Source organism: Anolis sagrei, chromosome 1 (genome assembly GCF_037176765.1).
Source record: "Anolis sagrei isolate rAnoSag1 chromosome 1, rAnoSag1.mat, whole genome shotgun sequence".
NCBI lineage: Eukaryota > Metazoa > Chordata > Lepidosauria > Squamata > Dactyloidae > Anolis > Anolis sagrei.
Genome location: NC_090021.1, coordinates 302,605,786 through 302,622,789, shown reverse-complemented (window position 1 = coordinate 302,622,789; position 17,004 = coordinate 302,605,786). Strand labels below are relative to the sequence as shown.

The 17,004-nt window shown below is 38.2% G+C and overlaps 1 protein-coding gene across 1 annotated transcript in view; it reads right to left on the bottom strand.

Annotated features, from left to right (window-relative positions):
- MIPOL1 (mirror-image polydactyly 1) overlaps positions 1-17,004 on the bottom strand; it is a 219,912-nt gene that overhangs the window by 149,853 nt on the left and 53,055 nt on the right. The window contains exons 2-4 of the mRNA XM_060759026.2: positions 16,583-16,821; positions 15,227-15,356; positions 11,330-11,435 (exon numbers count right to left, since the gene is read on the bottom strand). Of these exons, the coding sequence (XP_060615009.2) occupies positions 11,330-11,435; positions 15,227-15,356; positions 16,583-16,806 (460 nt within the window). The 5' untranslated portion in view covers positions 16,807-16,821. The remainder of the gene's footprint in view (positions 1-11,329; positions 11,436-15,226; positions 15,357-16,582; positions 16,822-17,004) is intronic.

Here is a 17,004-nt window from a genome sequence, read left to right as displayed (position 1 = left end):
CGTACATGGATGGGAGACCATCAAGGAGTGCCAGGGGTTGAGGGCTATATTCCAGACACAAGAAATGGCAAATCACTTCTGAGTATTCCTTGCCTAATGAAACTTTATGAAAGACATGGAGTCATCATGTCCTTTGAGTTAAATGAGGCTCACTCTTCAAGCAGGTGACTTGAAGGCATATATATTTACAGTATGCCCACCCTTGTTCTCACTCTATAGTTTATCTTAGGACCTCTTTACATGGCTCTTTCAGGCTGTGCCATTTTGCTGTCAGTTGTCGGTGAAAGAGAAGGCATGCGGGGTGGCTTGTGGTGCCCCGTGCGTCCTGTTTCCTTTCCCCATCATGTGGTGAGGACGGGACAGGGTGTACTGGCACCTTGTCCCTGTCCCCATCAGATATGAGAAAGGGTGGCAACATGTAGCAATGCGAATTGCCCCGCCACCCTTTCCCCCATCATACGGGGAAAAGGGGAGGAACGTGTGGGGAGCTCCATCAGAGCTACCAAAATACACTTTCTCCTTGTAGTGGAGGAATGTGGGCAGGGCCTGCCGTGTGTCGTGTATTGGTGCATGGCAGGCCCTGTCCTTGCCATGAATAAAAGCAGCAAAACAGGGCTAAAATGCCTCATGTGAAGAGGTCCTTTGCTTCTAAAATCTTGTTTTCAGCAAGACACACCATAACTTCAATACAATGAAGTTTAATGCTTTGAAATTACTGTTTGCTAGGCTTTCGATAGGAGCCAGCATGGAGTAGTGGTTTGAGTGTTGGACCTTAATTCTGGAGACCAGGGTTCAAATACCTGCTCTGCTATAGAAACCTATTGGCTGATTTTGCGCAAGTCACACTTTCTCAAAGGAAAGCAAAGGCAAACCCTCTCTGAACAAGTCTTGTCAAGAAAACCTGTGTTAGGGTTGCATTATGGTCACCACAGGTTGGAAATTATTTGAAGGCACACAACAACAACAATTTACCTGGTAGCCACTTCTGTTTCAAACAGTAGCAATTAGATCGTTAAATCAGACAATATATTTTCCTCAACTGCAATGTGGCCAACAGCCAAGGATTTTAGTAAAACAACAAATATTAACTCAGTTCTTGGCAGTGTTTATCTGGAACACTTTATTCACTGAATGTGCTGAATCAAGCAAAGATTGTTTTAAGGTGGTTTAGATGATTTACTAAAGGGGCATGTAGTTCTCTCACACAGAAAGCCTTCAAAACTTAAAACCTTCTGGTCAATTATTCCTGTCTATTTATTTCATTTTGGGTTTTCAGAGAAATTACGCATAGTCAGAGTAAAAAACATAAGATCACCTCTACTGGATCAGATCAAAGGCCTATCTTTTTTCTATAGAATACAACCAGATATGACTGACGACTAATTTGTTTAAGTCTGAGGAAATGGCCATTACTACACTTTGTACCAGCAAATTAAATAGGCTTAACTGTCCACTATTTCTGCCTGGTTTTTTTTTTTTTTGCCTCTGGAACACCTGGTTTTTGTTGACTACCTACATATATCTGGGAACATTTAAGAATTGTCCTCAGTCTTATTAGGTGACAAGAGAAGGCCTGTATTATTAAGACTTTATTCTTCCTCTATACCTGGATTCGGAGGCTCAAAGTGGAATTGGTGTCAGATATTTGAACTATCAAATGGTTATGCTTTGATGGTACACTGAAGCCTAGTCAATCAAAAGCTGTTGAGCAAATGAATGATTGATTTCATATTTTTTTAACTTTTGACATTAACTGTCTAGAAGACGATTGGGAGAACTAAAACAAATAAAATTATAAATGTAAGAGTTGAATGCAATGAAATGTTTATGTTTACAAGCTGAACATCAGGCTACATACATAACCTCCCCCCCACCCCATTGTACAAGTACTGTATATACTCAAGTATACGCCTAGTTTTCCAGCCCCTTTTTTAGGCTGAAAAGGCCCCCTCGGCTTATATTTGAGTAAATGTTATTTATTATTTTACTCTGTTATTGTTATTATTACATGCATTGTTTTATTCTCTTTATTATTATTGGAAGGATACGTAAGCACATTTACATTGAAGAAGGTTAGAATAATGGTTTAATCAGAGTTGGACAGTCTTATCTTAAATTACAGTTTTATGTAAATATTCAAAAACATTTAACCTACTGATGCCTCAATTAATGTAATTTTATTGCTATCTATATTTATTTTGAAATTTACCAGTAGCTGCTGCATTTCCTACCTTTGGCTTATATTTGAATCAATAAGTTTTCCCAGTTTTTTTGTGGTAAAATTAGGTGCCTCGGCTTATATTCGGGTTGGCTTATACTTGAGTATATACGGTAATTGTGGAGGGATTACAAGCATTTATAAGCATACCTATTTCAAAAGTGGCACATTTCACACTCAGTATTTGGCGAACTCTGTTCTCCCTGCACAATCTGGCAAAGGACATTTTTTAATCTGCCCATTTCAGATACTGACAACTAAATGTATGGTACCACCTAAATTCAGGAACTTATTTCCAATATTGATATTGCAAAGTTCCGGATTCCCTTCTCTTTTTCTTCTTCTTCTTTTCATTCTTTCTAATTATTTTTTATATTTTTCTTTAGTTTTTCTATATCATTTAGTGTATTATTAAAATCTCAAATAAATAAATAAATAAATAGGCAAATTTCCAGAATACTGTATTGGTTAGGAGATTGTTGGGGATGTAGTCCAGAAAAGAAACTTTTAAAAATGGCGCAGTTGTCAGATATGCTATCAGCTTTCAGTGGGCTTTCAATCTCAGTGCAATGTGAAGTCATAATATTAGGAAACAATAAAGATCTCTGCAGACAGCCTCATTAATCAAGTGGACAGAATTATCAAAGTTGAACATTATATTTTCTGATATAATTTTCTTTTCAGATATTCTCCTACAAAATATGATTTTTTTTGTTTTTGTTTTCAATACTCCTATGTTTCTTATGATAATCTGGCCAGTCTTCACTTTGTAGAAGAGTTATTATTAATATCGCCTCGTATTTTGGAAAGTGGGTGTTTAATTTATGATGTCCATGTGGTGTTATGGTTTCCATGTTGGACTAGAAGTCTGGGAGATTCAAGTTTAAATCTCTTCTGGGCCATGGAAACCCACTGGGGGATCTAGGGCAAGAGACATTGTTTGGCCTAGAAGAAGGCAATGGCAAACTTCATTTGAAGAAAACTCACCAAGAAACCCTGTGATAGGGTTACCTTAGGGGATCCCCATGTTGGCAACAACCTGAAGGCACATGACAACTGTTAGGCAGCCGCGTTATCCTTCTCTCTTGCACTAAACAGTAACAGGAAGGATAGACACTCTTGCTTTGGCTCCGGAGACAATATCTGTTATGGTTTTAGTGGCTGACTAGTACTCTGGAAGACTAAGATTCAAATACCTGCTTGGCCATGGAAACACTGAGTGACCTTGGGCATGTCACACTCTCTTAGCCAGAAGCAAACTTCTGTTGTGTTAGTCACAACGGAAAAAAATTGAACATTAATTTCTATTATAAACAGTTATGTATGAAAGTCTATGGTCCTAGAAAAGAAAATTCAACAGTGATAAATATAAGAGAGCCAGCATAGTGAAATGGTTTGAGTATGAGACAATCATTCAAGAGACCAGGGTTTGAAATTTTGCTCAACCACAGACTGGATGACCTTGGGAAAGACATGTTTTCTCAGGGTGCCTCTAGACAGCAGTCAAATTTATGCTTTGGTGTGGACTTGAGTTGCCACCCCCCACCCCAAAACCCAAAATAACTTATCAGCCTCCCCCCACCCCCCATGTCTCCTGGCGCTTCATTTCTACACGCTATGAGGACTTCAGCATTATCTTAATGGCGACCCAATAAGTTATTTCTTTTTAAGGGGCTCGGGGGGGGGGGGGGGGGGCTGGGGAGGAAGTGGGTGCTATCTTGCTCCAGGTTTTTGGAAGCCCAAAGAAGTAAGATGGCAAATGGGGACCACCCTTGGATAGTCCTAGGACTACCCATAGTTGAGTCCCCATGAGCCTAATACCTCATGAGACCTGGGCCTTTTAGGAAGGCCTGGATCTAATGGGGTATCTAATGAGGTTTGGATGCCTCAGGTAAAAACTTGACAGGTCTGCATTTTGGGACCTGTCTAGGAGGGCTCTCAGATTCAGAGGAAGGAAAAGACAATTCCCCCCTAAACAAAGCTTGCTGAGAAAAAAAAATCTTGAGAAATTAATCTTAGGGTACCACAAGTTAGAAATGACTTGAAAGCACCCACAGAAGTATGATAGGATGTATCAGGTGATAAAATAATTTTACTAATCCAGATATTCTCCTATTCATTTTTTTCAGCAATCTCTTCAGCACAAGATATGTTCATATTGGCCCATTCTCTATGCTCCCAAACCTAATTCTGCATCTCCCTGGCATCTTTGAAATTGATTTTCCGCATAGCTGTTCTACAATTTCTCAGTCTATACTCTCATAAAATCATAGAGTTGGAAGAGACCACAAGGGCTATCCAGTCCAATCCCTGCCGGGAATATTTGTCTATTCTTCATATTCGTACTCCTCTAGTGCATTTTCTCTTCTTTCATGACAATATTTCTTGTCCCTCATAAGTTTGACATGTATGCTGAGCAACCAAACAGTATGAAGAGGTAACCAAACACCAACAAGAAACAATAGCCTCTAGTGGACAAGGAAAAGTGGGCAAGCGACAGGTTCTCCAACCCATCTCCCATTATTTCTAAAGGGCGAGAAAGAAGGCCTAAATGTGTGATGTACTGTTGGTATCATAGTATGCAAACATTTTGATCCTGCTCTTTCAATAGCAAATTTCTGATAATTTATTGATTTTTAAATGTATAAATTATCTCTTGATCCATTATTGTTGTCGAACACACCATCGCTATCCCAAAAGATGTATAGTTTTCAAAGGATATTAAGCCAGAATGAAATAAAGTGGCATCCTTCCCTTTCATGTGAATTCTTTGTGACCCCGCAGCTAACCACCAGCAGCAAACCCTTTCAAATATCATTTTCCCATATTATATATATAACACTAAAAGTTCCTTAATATGTGCTGATTCGTACCAACGCATATCTAAGTGATCCAAGCCTAATAGTGGGAGCATCCCAAAAAAGGTAACTTAATATAAACCTTCTAAATAAAATGTATCTTTCTCCCCATTACAATGTATTTTCTTTCACTCAGCCTCACTCCATATCCCTAATAATTTATTTATTTATTTATGACATTTATAGCCCACCTTTCTCAACCATACGGCAATTCAAGACGGGTTCCAAATTGGCACAATTCGATGCCATGCATTCATAAAGTGCGATTAAAAAGCAGGCAACATAACAATATAAAAACATATATAAAAACCATTAAAGCATGTGGCACTGGTGTCATCTTGTTAAAATTGTTTTCCAGTAACATCATCTGGCCATTCCATGTTCATCATCCATAGTTTAATGTTATCTATTCCGCTGCATTCTCAAAAGCTTGTTAAAAGAGCCAAGTTTTTACCATTTTTGGAAAGGAGGGTGGGGGACAATCTAATATCCCTGGGAAGGGAGTTCCATAGCCACCACTGTGAAGGCCCTGTCTCTTATCCCCATCAATCATATCTGCACCTCCGCTGATTCTGAGATATACATATGTGCAGAGGTTAATAATAATAAAAAAAGATACAACATATTGATCTCCCTAATTGCTTATATCAAATCTGGATCATTCTGATTAACCTATAACCTTGCTTCCCTCCTCCATATCTCTAGTTATGAACTATATTCTCTTTTATTCTATTTTATTCCTGGGAAGAACATTAAGCACAAGACAAATGACATTAAACTCTGCTTGACTCAGGGCAGAAGTAACAACCCAGAAATACCTCACTGCACCTCAGGCCAGAGGTGCAGCATGGACTACACCATGGACATAGAGCTCAGCTGATAGGCTTATGATTGATATCACATCAGGTGGGACCTTGGCCATCAGCCAAACAGGACACTTGGCAAAGGAACTATGATCACCCTGGAATCTCAAAAGACACCTTGGGATTTTTCCTTTCTAAAAACGGACTTGGGAAATCATCACCCATTGTCTCTGGCATCCTGGACTCTACATTTACATAATTCTGTCATCTCTATGCCTGGACATCAGTTGTCTTTAAAACTACAATCTAAGCCCCCTGAATATAACCTTTACTTTCTGGGGACTTCCCTCCACTCAGGCAAACACCCCAGCTGGCAGATTGGCCAACATTGGATTTCTCTGCCTGGAGAAGAGGGGATCCCTAGCTGCGTCATTAGTACTTGCACCAATCTAAAAGCAGGTGGACTCGGTCCTGCCTCTTAACCAATCAGGAGCGAGGGGGCAGCCCACCAGCCTTGGCACTCAGTCAATCACAAGCAGGGGAGGGAAAATCCAAACAGAGACAATGTTAATGTATGGACTTTTTACTGTATAAAAATGGTTACACATTCCAATATGGTTATGCTTGTACATTTTGCCATTCTTTGCTGTATATTGCATCCCTTCTGCAGATTGTAATGAAAGCCTCTGTCCTTGTCTTCACCATAGTGGATCTCTCTCTATTTGAAAAACACTGGTTGTTAGCATAGCTCACCAGGCAGGATCCTCCATAGCTTTTAAATTTGACTTCATAATGATCACAGAGTGGTGTACAGAGCATTTTGAAAAGAGAAAGATAATAAGAAACACACAACCAATTAATGATTTGGAAGAGAACTATAATAAGAAATATAAAACCAATTAATGACTATATATATTATATATGTATACATCGTTTTAAAATCAAAATTTACGGACCAAGGAGAATGCTCTACTTGGAGATTAAAGGAAAATATGGCTGGCAATAATCATATTTCTTTAAGAATGCATTCAAAATGGATCTTTAGTTTTACTCATTATTCATTCATTACTATACCCATTTTTGTTCCAGATACAAGAAATGTGATACATAAACAACAAATCCAAAGGAAATCAGTAACTACGATGAAATCTGAACACGGTTCGAGGACTAAGCCTATCCAATACTATTCACTTCATTATATTAGAACTTCAAATCTATTCCAGTGGGTCAAATGTGACAACCACAGATGGGCATCCTCACTGGTAGGATGTTTTCTCATTTATTTTCTGTTTTATTCCATCATCTGTTCTTTTGCATTCTCTTTCTTCTTAACCTTTTTTTCCAGCATCAACAAATGATCTAGCAATTTCTATGAGCATATGCTCTGGAGAGCTGAACATACGGCAGAAAGTTTAAATTCATTGCAGACATTTGCTCTGCTGAAAAGGCAATGCAATCTTGAATTTCAGATGGAATCGCCTTTCATCCACAATTTAATTCACTGCAATGTAAACACAATAAACAGCCTATACGATTGTACCCAAAGGCATATATAACTTTGTTAGGTATAGGTAATATTTACAAAAGTTGCAATGCAGATACAATGCGAATTCAAATTCTAGTTGACTAGTAATTGGCTCCTAGTCTTCTTCAGATTTTTACAGATTTCTATCATGTCAATTTTTCTTTCCTCAAAGTGCATGGTAGTATCTGACAGCATTCCTCTTGAGTACTTTCGTTTAGTCACTCTTCACCAGTGATTTCAAATGCCAAAAGATATCTGTATATATATAATATCTCCCTGGAGCTTAACTATTGGATGAAAGAACAGAATATAAATATGATTTTTTTAAACACACATGATTAAAACATTTGATTTTTCCTTTGCTCATGTAAACATGTAGTAACTAATAGTAGATATCCACAGAAAGTCCCAGTAATGTACAGCAGCACAATTATCAAACTAAGCTAATTTAATTTAAAAGTATAACTACTTCCACTTTTGAGCATATTATTGGTAGCAGAAACCATTAGAGGTGTCTGCAAAGGATATAATACATCAATACTAAATGCAAGATTGCCAGTTTCCCCATAAACACCACACAGGATCTAATGCCCAGGAATATTCATGCAGAACACAAGTCCCAGGTCCAAAAATATCCAATACCATGTTAGATGTAGGATACATACTTTTTTCATAAGCAGCCCATAGATTCCTATCCTCAAGGTGATCCTTACAATATGGCACTTCTGTACACGGACCACCACAATTGCTTGATCAAGGCACATATGTTTTTATCTGCCATTTTTTTCAATAGGTTTCAATGAGCAAGAAATGTCTATACTGAATAAAATATTTCACTATTATATGCACAGAAGTAAAACTCTGTGCAAACATCCCCAAAACAAACACATAACTTTGAATTTAATCCAAACAGTTCACATACTGTAAATGTTTAGTTGGTGGATAATCAAGATGTAACTATGATCTAGATAAGTGTTTTATGGTGACTCAAAAAGATCTATAGGGTAATGATAAATATATTTAATTGGAGTTGCAAATACTTAGGATTCTGCCACTGTTAGAAAATTATTGGCCTTGCTGAAAATGTTAGGATTCTCTATAATAGATACACATAGAGACTATTACAGATACATAATCACAGACACAGTAGAATCCTAAGGGATAATCAGATAAATCCGATTAGATAAGACTCATCAAATTAATGGGAGTTATTAATTATATTTTATCTAAGACTAATGTTAGACCACAATATATTGTTGCTGTCAAGCCAGTTCTTGATGAGAACAGAAAAACAAATGTTGAGACACACCCATTACTTTAAGAGAAATCTATAGTTTTCCATAATCTGCACATTCAAAGGCTTTGCTATATTCTACAAATCACAGACTGATTTCTTTCTGAAATTGTTTAATATGCTCTATTATGCAACATATATTTGCAATATGTTTTGTAGTGCCTCTTCCATTGCTGAACCCAGCTTGGACAACTGGCACTCCTTCCTCCATCTATGGAAAAAATCTTTGTTGATTTTGAGGATCACTTTGCTAGAATTTATTTATTTATTTATTTGGAGTGCTTCTACCCCGCCCTTCTCAACCCCCTAGAGGGGACTCAGGGCAGCTGAATGGGAGATTAATGCAGTGCTCTGGTGGTTAATGCAATGCCTTGTGGCCCTTTGACTGGAGCTAAATTATTTGAAGGGCTGAATCTCTGTTAATGAGCTTATTAGAATACTACACTCATTTAGGAGGGCTTTCTCTCTGTTTCACCACACTCTCAACTCGTTTAGTGGGAACTAAGGAGAAGGCTGTCCCGAGACTACGGGCCTCCCTTCCTAGAGAGGCCAGGATGGCCCCATTCCTCCTCACCTTGCATTTGCAAGTAAAACATTTCTCTGCCATCAAGTGTTTATACACAAGCAACAATTGTGTTTTAAAGGCAATGAATATGCTTTGTTTTATGAGCATTGATTGATATTTATTTTAGCTGTCTTGAGTCCCTGTATTAGAAAAAAGGCAAGATAAAAATAAAGTAAATAAATAAAATAAATAAAAGAGATATATTACTGTAAGTGCTCTTAATTTGCAGGGCACTGTTTTGTTTTCACTATTTGCTGTCAGATTTTAGTTATAATTTGAGTGGATACTGTCAATGTAGCCTGAAAAGGGTCTGTTGGTATGCCATCTGCTCTGCTTCATATATTCAATGTATGGGTTCACCTTCAAGTGATTCTACTTGGTGTTATACAGTTCTTGAAAGTATTGCTTCCCTTGTCTTTACATTACTTCTTAATCATGTAATTTTTTCTGTGCTGGTTATATATGATTATGATATATGATCCTTTTGGTTTACATTTCCCTTTCACTTGTCATATATTTATGAACAGATTTCTTATTCTTAACTTTTTTGTTGTCTTCTTCTATTTCTTTGAGTTGATTATTGCAGCAGTTTTCTTTGTCCCTGTGCACATTCTCATCCTATTTCTATTCCTCTTTACTTTTGTTTCTTGTCTGTTTTTAACTGTTTGAAGAGTTTCATCTGTCATCCAATGAATCCTTTCTTCCTTTTGGCTGCAGGTAGTGCCTTTCTGCATTCTTCCCTGACAATGTCCCTGGTTTTCATCCAGAATTCTTCTGGCTCCCTGATTAATAGTGCAAATATAGTTTTTCATGGTTAGGGCCACTGAAAAGAATTTCAGTTGCTAATTACAGGTTAACTAAGTCTTAATAATATCGGTGGGGCTACTTTAAGTAGGACCTATGTCAAATTCAGCATAAGAGCAGGTATGCTGTGGCCTTCTAGGTTTTTCTGAATTGCAGTTCCCAGCATTCTTCATCATTGGCTGTGATAGCTAAGACTGTTTGAGAATGATAGTGTAATGCCATCTAAAAGGTTGCACTGTCCCCTTCCTTGATTTCAATCTCTTTCACAACTGAAGACTCTATTCTGCTATCTCCATCCACCTACTTCCATTAACTTTGCCAAGGAAATGTGGACAGGATATTTTTAAATCACCAAGATACTTTGAATAGTTCAAACATTGTTGACGTTTTCAGTTATGCAAGTTGCCTATGATTAATCACAATATTATCGCTGAGAATTATCTGAATAGCATGACTTTCTTCCTTGTCATCAAGAGTACAATATCAATTGTGCCTCTTGTTCAAACCTCCTTGCTAGCAGTATCACAGCTGTGCAATATCTTGAGCTATACAGCTGCCATTAGCATACTAACCTTTAAAATGAAATGATTATTTTAAAACAGAATGAAACTGATATTATGAAAACAACCTCTAAACCATATGCAAATTATTGGCTTCTCTGTAATCTGATACCAGTCAACAGTTTGTCACTATGGGGAACGTGTAATAAAGCTTTGTGGCTCAAGAGTCATCATTCTCAAACAGCATCTCTTTTATTACCCAAAACCCAGATTTTTCCACCCCCTGAACTGTGCTCCCCTCAACCCAGGTCTTGATTTGAGGGGGGCACAGGCATATCCCCATATGAAGGTGTGTGGAGGGACCAGTTGTAGTACCACGCTGGGCTGGGGGAGAGAAAAGCTAAAACAATAAATGGATATTTGGACTGCTGGTTGAAAGGTAGAGGCCGTGGTAATCATTTTCCCCTTGTTTGTTCAGGACCTTCCAACAAAACAAACACCCTTTTTGTGATTGGATTGACATGGTGTTAACAATGCATTTAATGCCCAAATCAGTATGAATACAGGTAAAGCTCATACTAATACCGGTACCAGGATGTTAAAGCCACCTATTTTCTAAGCAACTTTAAACAGCCTCACATAAAGAAGTCAAACCACCCCTCCTTTAGCAAATATACCTAATGTTCATGAGGCCACGCCATACAGCAGCCAGGCGGATTGTCTGAGCCATATGGACATCTGTTGAGCGTTCATCTACTGTACCTGCAGCCTTTTCTGCAATCTTCGCTTCTGTCACTCTCTCATGCAGTTCTAAGTCCAACTTTATTGTCTTCATCTCCTTGTCCTTTTCAGACAGCTTATCCTGAAGCTGAATTGAACAAATAGACTGTAAGGCCATTGGCCATTTCTAAAAGTATGTAGGCAGCCTATTAACTCACAAAAAACATATGCTTACTTCATCATTGAACAATTTTTAAACAAAACTGTATAAAAACTATTTTATCTAAATAAAAAAATGAGGTCCTTAACCATTTTCAGCCAATGTGCTTTAATTTTCTCAAAGTAACTCTGCTTTCCAGTTTAATTTTCTGGGTTGAAAAAAGTTCAGGAAAAAAAGTGAAGATCTGGCTATGGAATCAGGCATTTGGGTAGTGCAACATGGATTTAACATAATGTAGCAACACAAATGACGACTGTAGGACTAGATATAATAGTTTTATGGTATTTATATGTTTTTTTTATCTGATTTATTTATTTACTTATTTATTTCCAGCATTTCTACCCCATCCTTCTCAACCTCTGAAGGGGGACTCAGGACAGCTTACATTTGGCACAATTTGATGCCATTAAATATAAATAGAACATTGATTAAAACAATAAAAACAGTATTAACTGCCATATCACCATTCCAGTCAATTTCCATATCCAAACTGCTATTTATGCCTGCTGTCCAAAAGCCTGGTCCCAGAACTACGACTTTAATTTATTCCTATTTTTTTGTATATTGTTTATATAATGCATTTTATTGTATATATGTTTGAATATGCGACATTGCATTTTGCCAGCTGTAAGCCACTCTGAGTCCCCTTTGGGTTGAGAGAGTGTGGGATAGAAATATAGTAAATAAATAAAAAAATAAGTTAGTGGACAATGTTGGCTACAGTAGCTTTCCCCAATATGGTATCCCTCAGCTGTGTTGGTTTAAAACCCACCGTTCTCAGTTATTGGCCAACCAAACTGGAAATGGTATAGGTTGTACCTCAACACAACTAAGGGGAGGTGCCATAGGGACAGGGCATGCATAGCAAAACCCAAGTGTATTTACTAAGCACCTCAGGAATTAAGTGGGATACTGAACAGGATCACAGCCTCAAGCAACTACTGTGTGTGTGTGTGTGTATCTACACACACAAGTCTAGACATTTAAACCAAAACACTGAACACAAAACCTGGGTTGACTTATCCACAGGTCAATGTACCATATATATCCATGTAAAAGTCCAGATTTTTTTCTAAAAAACAAACAACACTCCCCCCCCCCCCCAAACTGGGTTGACTTATCCATAGGTCAATATGAGTACTGTACCTAAATTCTTAGCAAAGAATGACCCATCCCTTTATTTAAGTAAGCAAGCAAAAGGCAAGAGCTTAGTTCATCCTTGGAGACCATTTAAAAAAAAAACCCAGCAACCCACTCTATTCACTGCTGTAATTCGGCTTCTGGCATTTTTGAATATTTGGGTGGGATAAAGGGTGGCGGTGGCAAAAAACAGTGGCAGCTGGCCTGTTGAAACAGTATTGGTGCTTTCATCGTATCAAGAATAACCCTCAGCTTACTCACAAGTCAAACCATGGCCTCAAATTATACACAAGGTCGACTTATACACGAGTATATATGATAGGTACCGTAACTTAACTCTCTTTTTTTTTAAAAGAAACCATCTTTGAGTGAAGTTCCTTGGGCCAAAATTAACAAAATGAAGTTCAATGGGGACAAATGCAAGATACTCCACTTAGGCAGAAAAAAATGACATGCAGAGATACAGAATGGGGGACTCCTGGCTCGACAGCAGTACATGTGAAAAAGATCTTTAAGTCCTCGTGGACAACAAGTTAAACATGAGCCAACAACGTGATGCTGCTGCTGCTAAAAAGCCAATGGGATTTTGGCCTGCATCAATAGGAGTATAGTGTCTAGATCAGGGAAGTCCTGCTACCCCTCTATTCTGCCTTGGTTAGACCACACCTGGAATATTGTGTCCAATTCTGGGCACCACAATTGAGGGGAGATGTTGACAAGCTGGAATGTGTCCAGAGGAGGGTGACTAAAATGATCAAGGGTCTGGAGAACAAGTCCTGTGAGGAGCAGCTTAAAGAGTTGGGCATGTTTAGCCAGCAGAAGAGAAGACTGAGAGGAGACATGATGGCCATGTATAAATATGTGAGGGGAAGTCATAGGGAGGAGGGACAAGCTTGTTTTTTTGCTGCCCTGGAGGCTAGGAGGCGGAGCAATGGCTTCAAACTACAGGAAAGGAGATTCCACCTGAACATGATGAAGAACTTCTTGACTATGAGAGCTGTTCAGCAGTGAAACTCTCTACCCCGAAGTGTGGTGGAGGCTCCTTCTATGGAGGCTTTTAAATAGAGACTGGTTGGCCTTCTGTTGGGGATGCTTTGAACACAATTTTCCTGCTTCTTGGCAGGGGGTTAGACTGGATGGCCCACGAGGTGTCTTCCAACTCTATGATTCTATGATTTTATGAGTAGGGGAAAATAAGAATAAGAAAGGAACACTGGCCACATTTACTCTCTCCATCTTGTCACCACTTTGGGACTTTTCTGAGACCTAGACTGAAATTAGTGCTTTCTCTTCTCAGCAAAGTGACCCTTGACTTATTCCTGGGCCATATAAAAATCCATCATTTTGGTCCCAAAGCATGCCCTTAATTTATAAATGCAGTCAACTTCTATATGAATATATACGGTAGTTTTAATCCAGCACCAAGTTCAGGCCTTTTCTCCAGTTTGAATGGCTGAATTTTCAGGGGTGGGGTTGCAGTTCAAGGCTAAGACTTGCCCACCCCAGTCTAGGGCAGAATCTGATAGCAGCCAAGATTTGCATAAGTAACTGGGTTTTCTCATTTGCATGCTAACATGTGCCCATGTTCTGCCACAAGGTGCCTATGAAATTCAAAAATGATATAGACTGCAGCTCAAGTAAATGGCTACTGTTTTTAACAAGAAGAGAAAAAACAACGAAAAGCACACTGGGCCACATGTCCAATTCCTTGTATTGCAGGATCACAGTTGTAAAAGTTAAATATTAACGAATAAAGTCAATTATGTACATATTTCAATTACTATATAAAACAAGAACCTACAGGGAAACAAAACTTGTAAAAACCCTTTTGTAATGAACAGGTGTTTCATTTGTATATAAGTACAATAAGGGTATATATTTGAGCACTCAGTGCTACAGATGTACTTTCATTTCTCATGATCTATATTTGAATACCCAAAAGGTGTTATGGGCTTTCCTCATTCTAGGATAATTCAACAGTTGCTGAATAGTGAGGATTAAGCAATACTACTTCTACTACTACTACTACTACTACTACTAATAATAATAATAATAATAATACTATCTATAGAAGAATTAATTTCAAATATAACACTCAGTGTTTGATTACACAATGAAGCACATCTCCAGGATGCTTTAGCTGATCTATTTATTCTAAAAGTTTTGTAGAAACTGATTGTACTGAGATGTGGATCTAATAGTTCTAGTATGTAAGTGCAGTGATCTAGAATTAATCTCTTAATCATCACTGCAAATTACGATCTTTCTATTGTTTCATGGAAATATGATTAATCTTGATCCACAGTTGAGTGGGGATGATTCAGTGTTTAGTGAAACTATGCCAGTTTCTAAACAAGTTCCACCATTTCAAATTTCCAAGAATCCTAAGCTGGAGAAGAACTGCATGGCCATTAAAGTATCTGTGATGCCTTTGATGAAAAAAGACTCAACGGCAGACAGGAAAACTACTCCAACATAAATAAATCATAAGACAAATGTGGTATCTTGTCAATCAAAACAAACAATAAAGATAAAATTAGAGTAGGTTAATAGGCTGTGCTGGAATATTTTCACTGTACCTTTTTATTGTTTGCCCTTAGAACATCCAATTCCTTTAAGAGGAATGCAATATCCTTTTCTTTATCGGCAGTGGCATGAAAAGGATCCTCATGGCCAGGCATTGTTTCTCCTCCCTTATTTTCAGCAGAACTAGAATAAAATGAAAAGGAAAAACAATTACTGGGTCACTTCAACAAAGGCTCCTCCTCCTTAGATGCAACTATGGAAGGGGCTATTGCTGAGTGGTAGATCATAAACCTGTTTAGAACAGCGTTTTTCAACCTGGGGGTCAGGATCCCTGGGGGAGGGTCATGAGGTGAGTTTCAGAGAGGTTGCCAAAGACCATAAGACAACACATATTTCTGATGGTCTTAGGGACCCTTTTGGCAGAGAAGGCTGAAGATCTCTCTGCCTGCCCTTCTCTTCCTTTCTGGTGTTGGTGAACTATAACTCTCAGAATTCAAAAAAAGCCCCCTCCCCCCAACCTCACCAGTATCTATTGTGAGCTGGCTTCAGAGTGCTCTTTGATTGTAGGTTAACTATAATCCCAGCAACTACAACTCCCAAATGTCAAGGATACTTTCCCCAATCTCCAGCAGTGTTCTCTTTTTAGGCATATTGAGTATTTGTTTCAAGTTTGACCCAGATCTGTCATTATTTGAGTCCACAGTGCTCTCTGGATGTAGGTGAACTACAACTTCAAAACTCAAGGGCAATGCCAACCAAACCCTTCCAGTATTTTCTCTTGGGAGTTTTGTGTGCCAAGTTTGGTTCAATTCCATTGTTGGTGGAGTTCAGAATGCTCTTTGATTGTAAGTTAGCTATAAATCCTAGCAACTACAACTCCCAAATGACAAAAATCAATCCCCCCCCAAACCCCACGAGTATTCAAATTTGGGTGTAAATGTTATTTGTGCAAAATTTGGTCCAGTGAATGAAAATATATCCTGCATATCAGATATTTACATGATGATTCATAACAATAGCAAAATTACAGTTATGAAATAGCAACAAAAATAATTTTATGGTTGGGGGGTCGCCACAGCATGAGGAACTGTATTAAGTGGTCACAGCATTAGGAGGGTTGAGAACCACTGGTTTAGGAGATCTCTGGTTAATGCATTGGCCTCTTCAGTCAAAAGAAAAAATCTCATTGATATCTCCAATAGAGGCTGAAATAAATAGGAGTCTTGGTGGTCCAATTCTGCCATTTTGGGGCTGTGTGTAGAGGCTTCCCCTAATCTTGGCCCTACTTTTCAAAGGTCCATTCATCAATCCCCAACACTGATCACTGGCTTCTTAGTGGTTTGTTTTGACATTTTTTAAAGTATAGCAAATTGTATTTTTTTACATTCTAAAATTAACAGTTTGCTTACCTGAACCTTTCATCTGCACAAGAGACAGCAGGCTTATTCTGGTGTAAAGATTGGTCAGAAGCTGTCTGTACAACCGTTAAACTTGCTGTTGGTTGATCTGGGGGATTGATGTGTTCACTGTTTGCTGGGGTGGCTTGCTGTCTTCTTGACTGTGAACTTACAGAAGAATTTCGAAGACTCAAGGAACCATAGGGAACTTTTCTTTGCTCAGAATTTTGCTCCATGTTAAAAAATGCAGTCTGGAAAATAGAAATGTTTTGCTGGTCATTCAAAATAAATTTTAAAACAATAAGGAAACACAGCTTAATATTGACACTTCTGGCTTCTAAAAAATGAAGAAGCCCTGCAATGTCTCAAGAACTACACATCTTCCCAGGTTTATAGAGTTCCATATTTTATTCCTGCAGTGCCTATCGTATGCA